General features: G+C 36.1%; 2 protein-coding genes across 4 annotated transcripts in view; both read left to right on the top strand.

The window, feature by feature from the left end:
• Positions 1-19544, top strand: part of LOC138709950 (zinc finger protein 271-like) — a 69664-nt gene extending 50120 nt beyond the window's left edge. The window contains exons 7-11 of the mRNA XM_069840635.1: positions 3893-3952; positions 4828-4925; positions 10660-10788; positions 13474-13547; positions 14759-19544. Coding sequence (XP_069696736.1) covers positions 3893-3952; positions 4828-4925; positions 10660-10788; positions 13474-13547; positions 14759-15518 — 1121 coding nt within the window. The 3' untranslated portion in view covers positions 15519-19544. The remainder of the gene's footprint in view (positions 1-3892; positions 3953-4827; positions 4926-10659; positions 10789-13473; positions 13548-14758) is intronic.
• A 2129-nt stretch (positions 19545-21673) lies between these two features.
• The window catches only part of LOC138710269 (zinc finger protein 235-like), a 95785-nt gene continuing 95369 nt past the window's right edge, over positions 21674-22089 (top strand). For 2 of the 3 annotated variants that reach the window (XM_069841005.1, XM_069841004.1), the window contains exon 1: positions 21794-22069. The gene's annotated coding sequence lies outside the window, so the exon portion shown is untranslated. Of the gene's footprint in view, positions 22070-22089 lie in introns of all 3 variants that reach the window. The other variant, XM_069841000.1, reaches the window with a different exon arrangement.

Here is a 22089-nt window from a genome sequence, read left to right as displayed (position 1 = left end):
AGAACAAATGACTTCGTCTATAAGGGGCCTTGGACAACAACAATCGAAACAGGGGCCTTGGACAACAACAATCGAAACAGGGGCCTTGGACATCAACAATCGAAAGCTATTAAACATAGCCTACAGAGAATGTTTCTGTGTTTGTATGAAGTAATATCAGAAGCTAAATTAACCGATTTGTATAATTAATTATTATTTCACCATTGGAAAGTGTAGTTTCTCTAGATGGACATAAGCTATAATGTTATTACAGTAACGTCTGAGTAAATCGAGGACAGGTAAGATTAAAATAGCTTCTTATGCACAGAAAATTTGATAGGCTATTTTGTACATTCGTTTTCTGTATTTCTTAAAATAATATTTATGTACACTCATTTTAATCTCAGAGAATTAACGAACAACGAGAGTGTATTGATTTAGTGTGCAGTAATAGTACGTTAGCTTAGCAATCCATTATTTTATAATTCAAATTTTAACTATGCTCAATTGAATCGTGTTAAAATACATAAAATATATATGTAATAAATGCAATGCAAAAAATTGGGTAATGAGCCAAGCAGATTATCTTGCGCTCTTGTAAAAGTTGTTCCCTGGATCAAACGTCCTATTTTAATTATGTAATTACTCTATATTTATTTCTAACAGGTGCAGCGGAGCGCACAGATACGGCTAGAAGATTAATAAATGAGTGAATGAATGAAGTCTTTAAGAATTGATCCATTACGAGTACTATCTTGAAAACTTTCAACTTTAAGTCTAGCATTTCCGTTATGAGCTACCGCACCATCTGTGCCAGCTGACTTATTGAGTGATGCAATACTTTAAGGAGATAATAGCAACACATTACCGGTACTCTAAGAAGTTAAAACCATTTTCCCACAGAAACGCTCACATGTACCTAAACCGCGCTGGAAACGAAGTGAGCCAAAATTCAATTTCACTAATGTTGGCTTCACCAAAACGTTTGAAAGGAGCCGCCATTTTCAGATGACTCTATGCTGTAAACAAATGACAATCCAAAGCATGTTTTATAGTAACGTAAAGAATTTGCAGTTTGAAATGCTGACAAACAAATAAATGCTAGGGTAGTGATAAAAACAAACAAGTGCTAGGGAGGCGATAAAATTAAAGAAATGCTAGTGACGCGATAAAATTGCGCGATAAGCAGCCATGATTGGTTGAAAGACGTCTTTTCCTACCGTTTTATTTATCAAAAGTAGTATGACGTAGTAAAAGTGTAATAGCATAAATGTTTCCTAAATGAAATTTCCCATATAAACTCCAGGTTGTTTTGAAATTTTGTGTGTGTACATATATTTCACAAAGAAAATGTTCGAATTAAGGAAATTAAAACCCGGGACATTTCAGGAACAAAAATTTAGCTGGCACCGGTAACTCTATTCTAAATAGGTACCTACCATACTATATTAAGATGACACAATGAAATACATAGACATTGTGAGGCTGAGATGAATTCCACCATACTGATGACTGGAAAATGAAATATTCCTTCACAAATAATTGTTATAACACTTGTTAATTCAATTGATGCTGTATTGCTTATGGAATAGAAGAACCTCATGAAAAAATGCCCCAAGAATTGTATTCCACTATCGGTATTAAACATTTTTCAAATTTTGGCGATTTGGAAGTGAAAGTCATAGAATTTTTGAGGAATTTTCTTTTGTATATGGCATGAATATTTAAGGATTTGATAGTGCTATATTTAAAAAACAATTATTCGAAAATGTAGTAAATTAACTTTAAAATGAGAAATGCATAATAATGGAGGTGAATATGGTGGTTTCTAGTTAAAAGAAGGAGACTTAGGAATTTTCCAGAAATTCTATACCAAAGAAGGCTGGCAATACTTCTTTTTTTTTTTTTGCTTATATAGATTGCGTGATATTAGTAATAAAGAAGTGGTTTCACCTTGCAGGGATACATACTTTCCACATAACTGTTCTGTAATACTTGCCTGTATTTGTATGCAGTTTAATCAATTTATGTGTATCATAATCGTTTCTGTTCACATTAAAATGGAGTACTGGTTGAAAAGTAGAAGTTTTAAAGGGAAACAGGGTTTAACAAAATCGCAAGTTAGTGTTGTGTCAACAGGTCATTCAGCTTCTAGTGATGTGTGTCAATCCGACAAAAGTGAACTGTGTGTAAAGAAAATAAATTACGATGATAATTACATTAGGTTTGGATTTTCATATATAGGTGACAAGAACTGTCTAAGACCATAGTGTGTTTGTGGCGGCATTCTTGCTAACAGTAGTCTGAAACCTTCTCTACTTAAACGCCATTCAGCAACTAAACACCCCACCCATGTAAACAAATCTGCTGATTTTTTTTTTAAACAAAAAGCTAACGAGTGGAAAAATTATTTAACTACCTTTTTATCTGCTGCAAACAGTGACATTGAGAATGCTCTTGAAGTGTTTTAGCGCGTTAGCTACAGAATTGCTAAAACTGCAAAACCTCATTCAATAGCTGAAGATTTAGTGCGGCCATGTATAAATGATGTGGTACAGTGCATGTTTGGAGAATCTTTCACAAAAAAGTCAGTATGATACCATTGTCCGACAATACGATCAACCGCCAGATTAAAGACATGGCAAATTATGTCGAAAATTAATTTTTGGAAATAGTTCGTGCCAGTCCTTCTTTTGCGATTCAACGTAACGAATTGACGGATGTTGCCAATTTAGCCATTTTGTTACTTTTCGTCCTTTATATTAATGGGGAGTCTGTAGAAGAGGAGCTACTATTCTGCAAAACCTTAAAAAAGAGAACTACGGGAGGAGATACATTTAAGTTAACCGACGAATACTTTTGCGAAAATTCAATAGACTGGACTCTCTGTGTAGGCATTTGTTCAGATGGTGCGAAATCTATGACAGGGTGTTATCCTGGGTTTGTTGCCAAAGTGAAATCTTTAGCGCCGAACACTTCTTCGACACATTATTGCATTCATAGACAGGCTCTTGTTTCTAAACGCTTGCCCGATGGATTGAAATGTGTGCTGTACGATGCAGTGAAAATAATTAATTTTATTAAGGCTCGCCCTACAAATTTCCGCATCTTTGCAGTGCTTTGTGAGGAAATGGGAAGTATTTATAAGTGTTTATTGTCTCACACTGAAGTTAGGTGGCTATCTCGAGGTAGAACTATTTCCAGACTGTATGAGCTTGGAGACGAAGTTTATGTTTTTCTCACCAGCCATGCCTTTCACGAAGCAAAGTACATGGAAGATGAAATCTGGCTTCAGACTTTAGCTTATTTGGCAGACATTTTCTAAAAAATTAACAGTTTAAGCTTATCTTTCCAGGTGTCAAATATAAATGTATATATTGTGCAAGACCGCACCGAATCATTCATTAAAACACTTAATTTTTGGGAAACGTGTTTCAATAGCAATCAAACCGAGTGCTTTGATACCCTTCACGACTTCCTGGTGGAAAATCATCTTTCTTTGGACGAAAATGTCAAGAACATGGTTAAAGAACATTCGAAGGGACTTGGGAAAAACCTTCAGAGATTATTTCCCTGCTATGTCCAATAATAACAATTGGATTTGCAATCCCTTCGAAGAGTCAACAAATTTAGAATCCACATTAAGCGTAGATGAAAAAGAGCAGCTTCTTGAAATTTCCACTGATTTTCAGTTACAGAAAAGTTATAAATCTTTGTCATTAATTGGTTTTTGGTTGAGTTTAAAGGAGTTCCCAGTGTTAGCGAATAAAGCCATAATGGCTTTATTACCCATTTGATCCACATATTTGTGCGAAAAGTCGTTTTCTTCATACGCCTATTTAAAAAATAAATACAGAAACAGACTTTGTGCTGAAATTGATTTGAGACTTTATTTAACTTCTGTGGTTCCTAGCTTCAAAGCTCTGTGCCATGAAAAGCAGGCGCAATCTTCTCACTGAATTCCAAGGAAGAGGTGAGTAATTACAATGAAAACTTGTATTTATTATTGCAACTAGGCCTACACGTTGTGTAACTTTTAAGCCGTAAATAGAGTAACTATATGTTTTAACCGTTAAGGGTTAATTTCATTTAAGGTTATTAAACCTTTTGCTTGGAATTAAATTTTATGTATGTCTACTGTATGTATAGTTAAAAGTCAGTGGTTCACCCAGCTCAGATCGTTGTGGAAGGGGTTCATGAGTCGAAAAAGGTTAAGAACCGCTGATTTTATTGTATTAATTGTATGACTGTGCTGGACGTTTATTGGCCAATGGCTGTTGTCCAGCACATGAATATGAATAAATAAATGAATAAATAATAATTATTATTATTATTATTATTATTATTATTATTATTATTATTATTATTATTATTATTATTATTATCATCATCATCATTATCAACGTTTCGAGTCCCCCTTATAACCCAAAGCCTCTGGCAGCTGCTGGGTCTCTCATACATTAAATGGTCTCATTGTATATAAACACTGCAGTAAGAATAATCACACTTACGAATGGCTTTTTAAAAAATCTGGAGATTCATTGCCGCCCTTACATAAGTCCGTTATTGGTCCCTATCTTGAGCAAGAGCAATGCATTATATCCCACGTCCCTCAGAACAATTTTAATATTATACTCCCATCTATGTCTCGGCCTCCCCAAAGACTTTTTCCTTCAGGTACCCCAACTAATACTCTGTATGTTCATAATGACCTACCCAATAATATTAAAGATGTTGATACTTTACTTTTGTATTGCAGAGAATTATTTGTAAGAAGAAGCTAGTAAGGCATTTCTATCGGATAAAATTCTGCAATTGAGTACCAATTTACTTAGTCATCTCTTTCAGTTGTGATGGATGTGATCAAGATGGAACGTGAAGTCGATCCATTGGCTATACAAGCAAGTGATAACACAGATGTAGAAGACGAGAACCCTTTATCAGAGGTAAATTAAAGGTCATTATTATGCATTACTCTTATGCAACAATTATAACAATATGCCATCAGTCAGGAAACTGTACATCTTCCCATTAAACTCAACAGACTTAATCAGAGTAAAGAAAATCAAAGCTAATTTGTTCGTCTCATTTGTTGCCCTCTGACATGTATTTTTCGTGTAATAGTTTATCATGGCCCTTGATTTTAAGTTTGGTTTATTACAGACATTGAAACCAGCTTCTTTTAAAATGATGGAAATATATTTTCAATTTAAATTATAAACCAACACAATATGTAAATTTGAAACTGATTTAATTTAATTAAATGTCAGTATGGACAATTATCGATGAATATGGTGAAGGGGATGAAATATTTTTTTCACCTTTGTAGCAAACAAGGATCTCTCTTGTTGAGGTTGTTATCTGGGTTTAGCTAAAACTGGACACATTGCTTACATTTCTTATACACGAGTGAAACCTAATATGTTTGCTTCAATGACATTGTCTGATATTAGGGCCTAATTTCTTATTACTTCTGGGGATATGATGTTCCAAAACTTTTATCTTCTATAATTTTATGAGAACTGAAGTAGTTGTGATGGTAGCGAGTGTACTTGTATGGTATGAATACCCGATTAGACTGTTCCCTGGGATTTTCCCAGCTGTAAATCCAACACGAGCTAATTACATGATGAATCCTGGAACTTGCCTCACTAGTACTAATTTTCTTGATGGTGCTTAACATCACAGTTGGTCGCCTTTAAATTAATATTAAAATAGTTACAAGTTTTTAAATTATTATCTGTGATGAATTCCTAATAGATAACATAAGTGCAAATTTAATATTTCATATTTAAATCATTAAATGTTAGAGGTTAGAGAGCTGAGGACTACCTTCATTAATGATCATCTTCTGTTGTTGAAGTGTTAGAGATAATATCTATTACCACGTTACTATTTTTATCTCGAATTTTTCTGCATGCTGTGGGTATAGTTTTCTTTCTCTAATAATGAAAATAATAATTATGAATCACCGCCAAGCAGGGTGTTAGAAAAAGGCATTGAATATATTGAGAAGTGGTAGGCCTAGTATTCAACAAAACAAGAAAAAAAGTCTTAATAAGTATGGATCCTAAAATTAATGGCTTCCAAGATACGAGTAGGCCTACTTGTTCATCAGCATCATAGGAGATGTTCAGTGTGATCTGTATTATTAAAATAGGCATTTAATATTCTGAGAGATGGTAGGCCTACTATTCTTCAAAACAAGAAAAGTATGCATTCTAAAATTACAATATGTACGAAACAAGGGCTTTGGAATTGCTATTGCAAGACTAGCATATCTTCTAATGTGAGCTCTTTGCTGTTTCTTATTGGTTACCGGTACACAGCATCATATCAAAAATGCAGTAAACAAAATGGTAACAAGATGTGAGTCCATAAAGGTGCATCTACATGGTTCAACTTTTCTCTCAATTTTAGGCATTCAACCAGTGTGTCCAAAACACATTTAATTGTTCTTGCCCTTTTCCACTAAAAATGATAATGCATGTGGCAATTGAAAGCTTTCCATTGCCGGTGGGTACCTTGCACGTTTTTTCGTTCTACAGTAGCATGTAGCGAGCAGCTGATTGTTCTAGTGGCCATGAGTAAACTGAGAATTGTTTTGTTTGATGATGTTTAACTTTTAAGCCGAAAATGGTGGCAAGTACGATTAGCTTCATCGAAGATTATCGCAAATACGAGTGCCTATGGAATGTTGAACCACAGTTTTGGGAAACAAGTAGGCCTAAGTTTTGGATTTATATTTAATATTTAATTTAATATTTATTAATTATATATATATATATATATATATATATATATATATGTATGTATGTATGTATACACACCATGTACTTAAAGTAATATAGCAGTTTATAGTCATATTATCACTCATATGAGGCGTAGAAAGTTCTTTGTAAGCTCAAATGAAAAAGGAAGGAAGACAGTTTTAATTGTATGCATGTGCTGATAGCTTTCCTTTGTTTTGTTCCTTGGCAGCGATAATAACAAAGATGGCGACTCCTCAACAGAAAGCATTTTGTGTTTTCAACTTTGAGAGTTGTAAATTGGTTATAACAGTTCAACGTGCGTTTTGTAGACAGTTTAATCGTGATCCCCCATATGCCAACAATATCAGTCGATAGCATAACCAGTTGGAAACGACCTGTTGCCTGTGTAAAGATAAAAATGTGGAATGATCAAGAGTGTGTGAGGAAAATGTTTCAGCGCATTTGGGACTCTTTCTTACGAAGTCCTAAAAAGTCAGTTAGGAAGGTTGTTCGTGAACTTGCAATGCCAGTGATGACAGTATGGAAGGTCTTAAGAAGATGTTTACATATGCGTTCCTACCGTTTACAATTGTTACAGGCTTTAAAGCCTACTGACTATGCTGTGAGCTACGACTTTGCGCTTGAAATGTTGCAGCAGGAAAATGATGACTTTCTTGATTGTGCTGTGTTCAGTGATGAATCAACATTTCATCTTGGTGGGAAGGTTAACACGCACAATGTCAGAATTTGGGAATTTGAAAATCTCCAAGAAATTGTACAATCTGAACGAGGCTCCCCAAAACTTAATGTGTTTGTGCTCTTTCTCTGCGAAAGGTTTATGGACCATTATTTTTTTCATTGAAGCTACCATGACTGGAATTACGTACCTGGATATGCTACAAAGAATGGCTCTTTCCTCAACTGCAGAATGAACCAAATAACTTCATTTGGCAACAAGATGGTACACCTCGACATTGGCATCACCTTGTACGAGATTAGTTGAATGATGTTGTCACTGACCATTGGATTGGTCGCCATGCACCCGATGATAGGGCTTATCTCCAGTGGCCTCCAAGATCACCGGATCTCATCCCATGCGATTTTTTCCTTTGGGATTTTTGTAAAGGACGAAGTCTACGTGCCTCCATTACCTGCTAACCTGCCTGAGTTGAGAGACAGGATTCGAGAAGCTGTTGCTGCCATCACTCCAGACATGCTGATTAAAGTATCGGAGGAATTAGCCTACAAGTTTTCTTTTTAATTTTTTCATTTAACAGAAGGGGGGGGGCACTATGGCCCAGCACTGCGGTCTGTTAAGATCTATTGCGCTGACCCTCTGGTGACGCATTCCCAAACCCACAACAGTTGACCACACTAAGGTTCTCTGTGTGCCCAGGATTTGAGTAGACAACCCACTCGTCCCTAGGTCATCACCCGCCATGCGTCGCCAGCCAGCATTCGGGGAATGCTATGGAATAATGATGAAATGGAGAAATGGCGACGGAATGATGTAGATGCCTGATTTGGGAAAAAACGGGAGAACCCCGGGAAAAACTCCAACTGCGACATTGTCCTCCACAAGTGTCACTATGGAATTTTTCAATGAAAAAATTCCAGAACTCATCGGGAATCGAACCCGGGCCGCCTGCGTGATAGTCTGAAGGTCTGACCATTCAGCCACTGCAGAGGGTAGCCTACAGGTTAGATGTGTGTCGCGTGACAAACAGGGCTCACATTGAACACTTATGAACTTATAATGTAAACTGGAGATTTTACTCTTTCATTTAACATGAGTTTTGTTCTTGTCATAGTTAAAGTATCGTTAAACACCTTTAAAATCGGTATATTCTTTTATGCACACACACACACACACACCCACGCACGCACAGCTATATATATATATATATATATATATATATATATATATATATATATATATATATATACTGTATACATACATACATACATACACATATACTGAAGATGACGTTCAACACGGTGCACTATTAAGACACAAAACCTGTATGCATTTTACTTGAACCTGCTTTTTGAATTTGCAACTTTCAATATCCTCCCCAAATTGCATGCATATATGCACAGATAGTGAACACTCTAGATCAACCATGGGGAAAAATGGCTCTGAAGGGCCACTGCACTCAAAGCCTCCTTACCTCACTCCACCGACCATCTCCTCCGCCTGATGCTCGTAGATACGCTTCATTCAGTGGCGGGTATGTCTTCGATGTTGGGACATAAGTTTCAGAAAGAGTGGCAGAAAGAATTTTTTATTACTTACAAAAAAAGAAAATGTCTGCTGCTTAATATGTGGGTTTAAAATTGCGCATGTGAAACGCTTTAATATTAAATGCCACTTTGATCAGAAGCATAAAGCGGACTTCGGTGATCTTACAAGTATTTATTTACAATTTTAAAAGCTATTTTTGTAATATTTGTGAAAAGATACAAATGAAGATATGTTTATGGTATTTTCAGGATTTAGTTACCTATTATTTTATTAAGTACCTATCTGGAACGGAACTTATTTATTTAAAACTTTGAGTGCATATTAGGCCTACTTGATGTGTTCTCTTTCATGAAAGATCTTCAGAAGTAGCCGCAATGGACAAGGAGATGTGTCTGTTCAATAATCCATTTGTATTTGATGTTACCCAAGCAGCAGAGCCACTATAGAGATGCAAAAGAGCATGCCACTAAAGTGTTTAGAAAAAATGTATTAGATCTTTTTAAATACCTACCACAGGAGCAATTCCATAATCTGCGCACATTTGCAATGCATATTGTATTTATGTTTGGCTCAACTTACTTTTGTGAGCAGTTTTTCTTTTCAAAATGAATATGACCAAAAGTATCTCCAGGTCTAGGATCACAGACATGCACTAATTTCAGTATTACGGTTGAGTTGTACTTTAGAGCCAAATATATACTTTTTAGTTAATAACAAGAAACTCCGAGGGCCATCAATAACAAAATAAATAAATAAATAAAAACTAGCAGTATAAGTCTACAGTAGTAGCCTATTTCGTTTCATTCATATCTCATATTTGTTTAATATGTTTTCAAATTAAATGACAATGGAACTTAGTTACTTTCCTTAATGATTTTAAAAATAAATAATTGATTAGGCCTATGTTGATTATGATATTGTGTTTAATATGTTTTCAAGTTAAATGACAATGGAGCTTAGATACTTTATTGGTTTTAAAGGGAAGAAATTTATTATGTTGATTATTATATTGTTTAATATATTGTACAGTTAAATGATAATAGAGCTTTGCTTTTTTCTTTATTGTTTTTAAAAAAGAAACAATTTATTATGTCGGTGAATGACAAGGCAGTTGAAGAATTTTTCGTGCACATGATAAAGGAATGGCTGTCTAATGACAGTAGGTGGCTGTAATAATTATTGTACTTCATATAAACAAAGGACTGTAAAGATTTTGAAACAAGAAATAAGAGCGGAGTAATTACTGATGCGCAAGATGTGTCGAATCCACCACTGCACTTGACTTAGCAAAACAACTGCGTTACCCCTCGCCTGCCAATCAAATGAATGTGGGGTGAGTAGAAACGTTCCCTCCCTACTTTGCTGATAGTCCCCATATCTGGTCTAGATGTATCGTAAGACGTAGGAATGTGTTGCAATGAATGGCAATCACATTAAACATCTCCTGTGATCCATGTTAAATTGGATTGTTTTGATTAATACTACAGGCTGTATTTGTCATATTTTCTGTGCAGCTTGTTACGCTCTACTGTTCATTCTATCTTGATTTTTTTTTTTTTTTTTTTTTTTGCAATTTCTAGCTGTTGGTGTAACTAGTGACCGAGCATTGTTGTATCTTTGACACTATATTTGAGAAAAGAGGAAATAAAAATTACTCATTTGTGACGTATTTCTGTCCTCCAGGAATTGAAATCATTTGATCTACACTCAACTCTGATAAAAATGGAATGCAAGAACCACAGCTGTGACGTCACAGGGATAAAATTTGAGCAAACTCCAAATAATTTGCCCATGGTGAAGTATGAAATTGAGGTGAGTGGAGGTAACACAATCTCTGACTTTTTAACTTGTATTTTGTTCATCAGATACAATCTGTGTAAGCTCTCTTGCATGTTTTCCCTATATAATTTTCATTGTAATAGTGATGAGTTATTTCTTTATTCTAATATGCCCTAGTTATGAACTCAGATTTCATTCGCTTATTCTGAAATAATCTTCCATTACTTAATCCTAGTTTGGAATATATGACAATAGTGTTACAATAAAATTAAAAACAAGTTTTCATTTAGATTGAAACTTGTTATTGTCTCAAGACTTAACTTTGTCGGCATTTAGCCGTTACTGTACAACCAACGACATTGTTTTCTAGCTTTGAAGTGAGGCGCTTATATTTTCAGAATTATATGAATTAACTGTTTCTTTGTGACAGAGACTCAATTAAAACAACATTTGCTATAGTCTTCAATAAGGGATCCTACTGTTTACAATTTTATATGTAGATGGAACTTAGGAGGGTAAGGTGTGATAGCTGGTGACGCCATTTCTATTTGATTTTACAAATTAGTTTGAAGTTGCAGAACATTCTAAAGTATCCAATTAATAAAATAAGTATTTGTTGTATGTTCGAATATTATAATATTTCTTGATTACACCTAATCTGCTAATCCTCTGTTTTTATAATTTTAATATAGTTTGCGTAGACACAATGTGATGTTTATTGTAATACTAGAGTAGCCTAGGTAATTTAACATTTCCATTGTATCATTATTCTGTTGTTATTTTGTTTTACAATATACTATGTTAATAATAATTTAACTGCGATATCATTTTAATTTGTAACTTATGATACGATTCATTCCGGTACTTTTAGTTATACAAGATGTGACTATAATATATCCAGACTGATGCTATAAAAATTGCTTATCGGTACCGAAAAAATTTACTCCACGAAAATGTTGTCTCCTTCAATGTACTCCTCTCCTCGATCCCTGCACTGTTCCATGCGGATCTTCCCCTCTTGAAAGCAGTGCTGCAGGTCCTCTTGTCATATGCTGTGCAAGAGCTGCATCACTTTTGCCTTCTCTGCATTTACGGACTCGAACCGGGCCCCTTCTAATGCAGACTTGACCTTGGGGAAGAGAAAGAAGTCACACGGGGCTAGGTCTGGTGACTACAGGAGATGATCTTACACAGGGTCCTTGTTCTTTGCAAAAACCTCTTGACACACAATGCATTGTGGGTGGGCGCATTGTCTTGATGGAGAATCCAGGGGTTGTTTCCCCACAATTCATGTCTTCTTCTTCTTACTTGCTCACGTAGGTTTTCAGAACCTCTTTGTAGTACACCTGGTTTAACGGTCTATCCTTCAGGTACCCCAGTCAATGTGAATGACTCTTCTGATATCGAAAAACATGATCATCATCGCTTTGAACTTGGACTTGCTCATCCGTGCCCTCTTTTGTCTCAGAGAAGCGGGACTTTGCCAATGCATAGATTGGCATTTCGTTTCTGAATCATATTGAAACAACCAAGTTTCGTCACAAGTAATGACGTGTTCCAAGAGTCTGGGGTCATTTTCAATGTTGTCAAGGATATCGACACAAATATTCATTCTGGAATCCTTTTGCTCCTAAGTGAGAAGTTTTGGGATAACTTTTGCACAGACTTTTTTCATGTGAAGATTTTCGTGTAAAATTTGCCTGACATTTCCTTTATCAGAATTTGACAGTTCACCAATTGGCCAATGCTCAGGTGACGATCTTTTCGGACAATTGCAGCGACTTTTTCAATGTTAGATGCAGTCTTCGATGTGCAAGGACAGCCAGAGCACGGGTCATCTTTTACATATTCCCTTCCCTCATCAAATCTTTTGACTCATTCGAAAACTCGAGTACGAGATAGGCAGTGTTCCCCGTATACTTCCCTCAACGAATTGTATGTTTCTGTAGCAGATTTTCGTAGCTTCGTAAGAAATTTGATGTTCACTCATTCATTTACAGCACTTAACATGATTTCTACGTGGGTTAGATATGCGCTCTTCTTCTTTCCACTGCTACACTCTAACTAACGAGTCGCGCGTGATACAACTTACGCAGCATGCAGAGGAGGGATCACAGGCCAATGCCTCAAAATCCCCTGTGTTGGCAGATGTAAGCAACGCTCGCATTTAAATCAGTGCAGATACTTTATAGCCACACCTCATATGTAATGGGCAAGGAACAAGACCCTCAGTTGTGTGCGCGAATGTGTGCTGTTAAAGGATACATATTGAATTTTATATTTACAAGTTAATCTATTAGTGATTTTCTCTTCATTTAAAAATGGTAGGCTATCAGATATCAATTTTCCCCCATTTTTAGCTGAAGTAATACGTGTCTTTAAAATGTAATAATTTTTCAACCGACATTATCTGGTGGTATTTATTATCATATGAATAGTAATCACTTTGCAGTGTTTCACTTTGGCATATGTGAGCCACTTAAATTATCAGCATACTAATAATTAGTTGTTGGTAGCAAAAATATGAACACTTGTTTGGCTTACATTTTTTTAATTTTAACAATTTATGCCTTCAATATTATATACAATATATATATATATATATATATATATATATATATAATATTATAAACTTCCTTCACTATAATGGAAATGGAACAAAACCTGATCTTCTCCGTGCTGACGGTGCAGCATTTCAATTTTTATTTACTCTTTCAGGAAAATTCGTGTGACTTGGACAGAGTGAAACAAGAAGTTGTTGCTGAAAAGGAGGGTGAAGTATTTACTGAAAGGTGAGTGTATTATGCTAGTTTTCGCTTCGTCCTTTTTTTAATGAATCATTTAAATGATCACATATGACATTACTTTGCAATGCGATACGGCAGTGCTTCTCGGAATGTGAAAGCCTTAAAAGAAATGCTCCTTGACGCTGGTGAAAAGCCTTGAAACTGACGGAATGGCTGTGAAAAACCGTACATTAAATACCTCGACAAAACAAGTAAGAATATTGTATTTTTTCAAAATTTCTAAATAACTAATTAAGAAAACATGCATAATACCATAATTATTAGACTAATATTACATTTTAATAATTTCCGTCATTGAATTTTACATTTCTATAGTGAACTTCAAATAATAATACAGAAAAGTGTGTTATATCAATTTATCGTACTCATTTATATTTTATAGTTTTCATTTCCTTCTGAAACCCTCAAACTTCTCCTCTGGTTAGAAACCTGTGGTATAGATTACTCATATATCGTCGGTCTACAGATGAAACACACTAAATCTGACTGACTGACAAACTCTCTTAGTGTGTTTAACTTTTAGGCCGACGATATGAGTGAGCCGCGAGGTTTGAATTTACGCCATTAGTTGAATAAGGTTGAGAATCGCTGCTCTAGGCACATTCAGATTTAAGAGCTATTTGAACTAATGTGACACGTCATATGGTCTCTCATCACTTGCTCTTTTATTTTTGCAGTCAAAAGTACTCACTAGACTTCCATGACTCCTGTAACAGAACTCCCTTCCCAATTTTAACTTTAGAACATCTGTTGGTTTAAATTGGACCTATAATTGTAGCCCAAATCTACTCTAACTTAATACATTACCCTAAATGCATTGTCAGCAGATGTTAGGACAATATTTCTCACCTCATCCATTCAAAAGTCGACCTGGTTGGCGAGTTGGTATAGCGCTGGACTTCTAAGGCCAAGGTTGCGGGTTCGATCCCGGGCCAGGTTGATGGCATTTGAGTGTGCTTAAATGAGACAGGCTCATGTCAGTAGATTTACTTGCATGTAAACGAACTCCTGCAGGACAAAATTCCGGCATATCCGGCGACGCTGATATAACCTCTGCAGTTGCGAGCGTCGTTAAATAAACCATAACATTTCCATACAAAATCTCACATACTTTAAGTTGTATACCTTGTCACCTATTTTGTGTGCTAGTAACTTAAAAGTGATTTCCATTCCACCAATGGCAGCTTTCATTGCAGTTCTTGGAATACGGACGGAAACGAAACACTACAGCTGAAGTTGCCAAGTAATGAAATGTGTGTGAATTCTTTCTGTGAAAGTGCTTCTGATCTGCGGAATTGCAGCCAGCAGCTTGAAGTAGAGAACAGTTTGCCGTCTTACATCCGCAGTCGCACAGACAGTAGTTCATTGAAGGCTGATATTTCTGGAGAAATCGTACCGATGGCTTGTAGTCCCGAAATTCATCAGCGGAAACGTGTTAGAGACCGCAAATTCAAATGTGACATCTGTGGGAAATGTTTTTCACGATCGATTATTCTCAAAGAACATGTACGTACACACACAGGTGAGAAACCATTCAAATGTGATGTCTGTGGAAAATTTTTCTCACAATCTGGAAATCTCAGAACACATGTGCGTTCGCACACAGGTGAGAAGCCATTCAAATGTGACATTTGTGGTAGATGTTTCTCGCAATCGGGAACCCTTACAGACCATGTGCGCACGCACACTGGCGAGAAGCCATTCAACTGCGACTATTGTGGGAGATGTTTCTCTGTGTCGGGAACTCTGAAAGATCATATTCGTACCCACACGGGCGAGAAGCCATTCAAATGCGACATCTGTAAGAAGTGCTTCAGCGTATCCAGACTTCTTACTGCTCATCTACGCATTCACAGCGCGGAAAAGCCTTACGTTTGTGATATATGTCAAAAATGCTTTTCACAAAAACGAGGCCTCAAAGCCCATTTATGTAACGATTTGGCAAGAAGACCCTGACAGTCCAAATAGCATGAAAAACTCTTCTCGGTATCTTTATAATTGAAATATCGCGAACTTGAAGGAAATACTTATTACTATACAATTTTATTGTGGACAATTTGGCAAAACTTTCAAATATGGAGTATAAAAGTTTTTCTCACAATTAGTGCCATCCAGCTATCTTTAACGGCCCCACATGTACGGGAAGCGACTTTGTGTGTTGCATGTCGCATATTTCTACATATTTAAGAAGATTGAAAGCCGTGTCAGAGATACCCTATCATTTAAGTATGTTTCTTAAAATAAAATTGTCTGAAATATAATGTTCACGCCACTGTGCTGTGAAATGTTATGCAAATGAATCTTTTTATAAATACATTGATCTAAATCCGAGTTGTACACATTCTATTGTGCTAACGGATTTTAGTTCGTGTTCGCATTCTTCGTATGATATTGTTTGTGTTTTTTAAAAGATTTTAGATAAGGGCGCCAATAGCCATATTTGCTGATGCGCCTAATTAAACATCACAGTTATCTTCATCAACACTTGGGCACGTACATATTTTCGTTGCGAACTCAGAAAAGTTAATCGTCATATAAAGCATCAAGAATTCATATTCCTAAATCAGGACTTTTCCACCACGTTAACCTGGAGTATTAGCACCTTTATAGTCTTCCAGTGACTTCCGTTATTTCCTAACCATAATTGCCCAGTGACCATTCCACTTACTGAAATAACTGCTGATCCTTTTGCCCCTCCATTTTATCCACTGTGACTACGAATAGAAGTCCTCAATTTAAATCGCATATTTTTAATGCTGTCACGTTCCTCATTGATAGCCATTATACAAGTTCAGCTGCATATCATGCTCAGACAAATGGCATACTTGAGAGATTTTATCGATCTTTGAAAGCTGTTTTGATGTGCCATGGAATTGATAACAGGACAGACATGTTATTTAAGTACAGTTATTCTTGATCTACGGAACAGACTCAAGAGATGTCTAAAATCCGCTCTACGGCTGAATTGGTCTCTTGATGTTCTTGGAAAATTTATGTTTTCGAATCTACATGCGGACCAATAAAATATTAATTGTTAAAAAATTCAGAGTTCATGCGTGAAAACAGATCCACGGAGAGAGCAGAATATTAAATAAACAAAGGTCTTTACATGATCTCAAGTGTTCCTTAGTACAAGTGAACCTGTACGACGTCCCCTTGAACCACCACATACAGATACACACAAATTTATATCTCGTATCAGTGATATGACTTTCGATATTCAGGTTGGAAATAACAGTGTTAATATACAGTGACACTGTTTTGTTTAGCCACGCGGTTTTCATTTTCTATCGCCCACCACTAGAAGCTTATCTGTGGCCACCCAGTCTGGCGGCACTGAAACATTTAGTATAGGAATTTGTACTTAACCAGCTCAAAGTAGGTGTTCAAAATGTCCCACACCAACTGCTACACACTTTTGACACCTTCTTATGAAATCGTTAATTACTTTAAGAAGTTCTGATTCACTGATTGACTCGATTTCAGCTCTTATAATGATAATCTTTAAGCTCATTTATTGTATGGGGCTTTTTCGCATCAACTTTATTTTTAAGTGCCCCCCCCCCCCCATAGATAGAAATCGTATGGTGTTAAATCTGGACTTCCTGGGGCCCACAAATTTTTACTGATAATTCTCCTTCTGAAAATTCGATGCAATTCTCTCATGGATTCTTTAGCAGTAAGAGCAGTGGCGGAGTCTTGTTGGAAATATACTAAGGAATGTTCTCCATAAGTCAGTTCATCTAAAAAAGGTCAAGAATGTCATTCACATAATGCTCGCTGGTCATTGTGCCAATAATTCCTTGTCCATTCATACCACACCACACATCAATTTTTTCACTGTACAAAGGTGTTTTGAGTACAAGCTTGGATTTCTCCTGACTATAATATGGATGATTTTGTGAGGATATGTCTCCATTTAAATGAAAATAGGCCTATCAGAAAAATAAATTAATGTCGGATCAATTTCCTCAGAATTTACTTTCTCTGAAATCCAATTACAAAAACGCAACCTCTTACTGGAATCTTGTTCATTTAACTTTTGAAATACCGGAATTCTATATGACTTTAATTAAAGTAATTCTGTTGCTTGACATGCGGACTCGTAACTTACTTCTGTTCCCTGCGCCAATTGCTTAAGAGATTTTTGCGGCGTGTGCTCTAGTTTGTCTTATCTCGTCTAATTTTTATTCTCTAAGAACAGCCTCGTCCTTTGTATTTTACGATCATTTACTGAATCTGTCTGTTTGAATTTTTTGGCTAATCTTCTTATTGTAGTGCCATTAGGCACGGATCTATTTGGAAATTTGTTACGGAAGTTCTGTCGTGTTCTCGCACAAGATTTTCTGTATTTTATGTACGTAGTAAGCATATACTCACGTTCACGTAATGAAAATCGCATTGCAGCAACGCCGAAAACACACACACACACGCAACACAACATGACTAATTCAACCTTCACGAACGAGTGCAGATGATAAACTAACTCGCAACTGTCACTGTATGGCGCGGTGTTCGTTAATGGAAGCAGGCAGGAAACTCACTAGCTGTGCAGGCAACGCAGCAATGAAAACCCTGCAGCGTAACAAAACAGTGTCACTATATTTAATATATCCACTGAACGATTCAAGCCAGCCTACATTATTGTTGAGATTTCTCCAGATGAATGATCATTACATGTTTATCCGATAGCAAGACAGAAACACACGACTTGGAGAAGTCGCACAAAACATTGAGATGCGCACGATTATGCTGTCGTCTTGGTTACTTTGTTATGTATGTTTCGTAAAAATAAACAATTTTCATTTTTTATCTTTTACTGGATACAATACCAGTACCGGTAATGTAAATTGTATTATTATCCTTACACCTAGGGTTTCCGGGTTTATCCAAGTGAAATTGGGATATTGGAAGATAATTAAATAAGTTATCAAGATTTTACCATTTATCATTTTCGTGCATCCACATGAGTATTTCTCAGAAATGTTCGAAACCGGAAATAACTCTGGGAATAAATTGCTGAACAGTCTATAGAAATAACTATGGACATGCTGAACTGAATGATGTACAAATGATGCTTCAGCAGTTGTCACATTTCCTTGTTCTACACTGCTATGCGTGGCAAAAAACAACTAACGTTCTTCAGCATTTTTGAAGCTGACTATAGAACTAAACTTTTATGTTTTGTAGTGCTTGTGTGCTCTTTAATGGAGTTGATCTGTATTTTTCGCTTCCATGAGGAACACTGAAATATGAAGGGCACACAGTACAGTCAGCATTATAATCATCTTTTCCTTTTATTAACCACGAATATGAACAAAATTAAAGGTAAAAACAATGGCTCATCTTAGTTTCCTCACTATACTAAAAGCCAGGTTATGAACCGACTAAACCGGAAGCAACGTTCTTTTGCTCTCTTTCTGAGCTCTATTGCCACATAGTGGCGCGAGATTCAAAGCATGTTCAACGTTTGTCACCCATATGTTTAAAATAACTACTGTCTATAGTTCTCGATAACACTATCAACAATATTAGTAATTAAAATTACTGTTTTTAAGAAAGCACGAGCTAATGACGCTGGTACGAATTGCGACTCGTAATGCACGTGGTACTGAAAATGAACTGGGAAGTTTGGCTACACTGTCTCCGTGATTCCGTTGCCAGATTTTCGTTAGCAGACGACATTTTCACGTGAGGTCCAATGAAAAGCTCCGTTCTCCTTCCCCCTTCCGACCCGCCATACTCAACGTGTCATCGCTGCGCAGCCTACCCCTCTAACCCGCACTTTCCTCTCGCCCTGCCAACTACTTCCTGCTTAGTCGGTTCATAACCTGGCTTTTAGTATAGTTGCTGGATCAGTATTACATCTATACCCTACTTATCGTTGGAACCCACTTTGTGCATTAGAGCCTGTAGAGGCAAGCTTCTATCTTGCAACAAATAACTATGCAACTGTTCACAGGACATGTCCTTGAAATTATATTTCACATGCTGAACTGAATGATGTACAAATGATGCTTCAGCAGTTGTCACATTTCCTTGTTCTACACTGCTATGCGTGGCAAAAAACAACTAACGTTCTTCAGCATTTTTGAAGCTGACTATAGAACTAAACTTTTATGTTTTGTAGTGCTTGTGTGCTCTTTAATGGAGTTGATCTGTATTTTTCGCTTCCATGAGGAACACTGAAATATGAAGGGCACACAGTACAGTCAGCATTATAATCATCTGAATGTCTGCATTAGCATGCATTTTCTTTCTTTTGTCCATTGAGCAGATATTATGGAAAATACTCTCTCAACACTTCCATTGTGACTTGGAATAAATAAATAGATTTGACATATTCTTAAGAGTTCTGTGAAAGTTTCAATGTTCGCAGAACTATTGGAATTGAAGAATTTGCACTGTTGTTTATCTAAACTTAAATCTTTGTCCAAATGAACTTGATTGGCATATCTTTGTACATTGCAGAATAAAAATGATAAAATAGCTTAGAATCATAAATAGTGACATTATTAGAATGTAAGAATTCAATACATGGCAATAGGTCATGATAGCCTATTTTATGTTTTTTATGTGCTTCAGCTTCAACCATTGAAAGCAGTTAAATTCTTTAATAGGTTTTCAGCATTTGTTTAGATATTCTATCGCAAATTATTCAATATTCATATTAATTCTAGTTGAAATGCGAAATGCCGGACATTTCAATTTTTTTAAATGCCTGCCAGATAGGATGAAATGATTGAAAAAGAGGACATGTCCTCCTTTTGCCCGACAGATGGTAAACCTAAACATAGGTGGTGATTCACGTGTATTTCAGCTATTGTATAAATTATTAGTATAAATAAACGATTTTTGAGATCGAAAACCCACGTCATGGTAAATATAAACAAACTCAAAGAAAAACGAAAGAAAAAGATTAGATGTTTAAAAAAATTCAAGATATTTCCATCCGCACAAATTTCACTCGCCAAAATTTCTAGTAGCCCAAAAATTCGCAAATCGCCTGAAGTAAACATTAATCGCAAACAGGGCTGCGGAGTAGCCCAATCTGTCAATCCTGTTCGCAACAATGTTGTCAACTTGATTCTTAAAAATCCGCTGTGAAATGCAGAAACCGCTAAATTGCTATATTGTCAGTGCAAAATTATATAATTTTGCCGCTGTGATTGCTATAAATACCCGCTAAATCTCTGTATCAGCAATACAAATTTAATACATTTTACCCGCTAAACTAACGCCGAAAAACGCTAGATCTAGCGGGAAAACCGCTGAATTGGCAACACAATTCGCAAGAAGTAAATCCAGGTAAGGATCATACTGACAATGCATGAGATATGTGACATGCGCTGTTGACAGTGTTGCCAATTAAGCGGTTTTCCCGCTAAATCTAGCTTTTTTTTTGGATAACCGTCTCGCGGGGTAAAATTATATTATTCCGCTTAGCGGGAATACTAGCGGTTTTTAATCTTTAAAGTTTCTGAAATTAAATTCATATTAGCATTATTGACGGCTTTGAAAATTACCTACATTTAATTCGTTCAGTGTGTGTTTTGTGAAATAATGGATGTGTTAATGTAGTGATAATTCCATATGTATGTTACCGTTAAAACCCAAAATCCGTCAAAACCAGTTTCAACTAGTAAAAACTAGTTTAAGCAAATATAGACACATAGGTTTTTGTTTGATAAAAGCCTAAAAAAACCTAAAGAAACCAAACCTAACCTGTCAATGATTCTAGATCTTACGAAAATTCGCTTCCTATTTATCTGCATTTTTAAAACTAGTTTTTACTAGTTGAAACTGGTTTCGTCGGATTTCGGGTTTTAACGTTAACATATAGGCTATGATGCAGTAAGGATAATTGAAATATATATGTTGTGGCTGGATAAAAGTGTTCAAAATTGCTTTATAAGGCCACATTGGAAATGATGAAAGTATACAAAATTCGTTACATTGGCGGGTGGATGCTCTATATTGAATAATTAAGTTCACATTGAAATCTAGAGATATTTGTTAGAAAATCGCGGGTTTTCGAAAGCCATCTAGCGGGATTATATAAACAACTGTTGGCAACGCTGGCTGTTGATCATCTCACAGCCTCCCTGAAACTGTCTAGAGCAGGGATCGACAGAAATGTTATCGTTAACACCCTAGATCATATATATATATATATATATATGATCTAGGGTTAACACTAGTAATAGTGACGTCGCAGGGGCAGCTGTCTTTGCCTAACCCCCTCCCTTCCGTCCAAGTTTCATACAACTCCAGATCACAAACATCTATCAGTGGCGGGTTACCTGATTAGACTGAAATTGATTCTTTCTCAAAACCTTCAACGTCTGTTCGGAAACTTGTGTTTAAAAAAAAAATGGGAGGAACAGTATTTGTTGTGCAATGCTGACAATGTAGACGCCTCTTCTGCTCTAAAATTCTAATAAGCATTTATAAATCAAACAATTAGCGACATCACGACACGTCATAAGGTTATCAAGAAATCATAGGTAAGCATGAACATATCCAA

This window comes from Periplaneta americana, chromosome 12 (assembly GCF_040183065.1).
Source record: "Periplaneta americana isolate PAMFEO1 chromosome 12, P.americana_PAMFEO1_priV1, whole genome shotgun sequence".
Classification (NCBI taxonomy): Eukaryota; Metazoa; Arthropoda; class Insecta; order Blattodea; family Blattidae; genus Periplaneta; species Periplaneta americana.
Note: the sequence above shows the minus strand (reverse complement) of the source record. Positions and strands in the feature narration are given on the sequence as shown.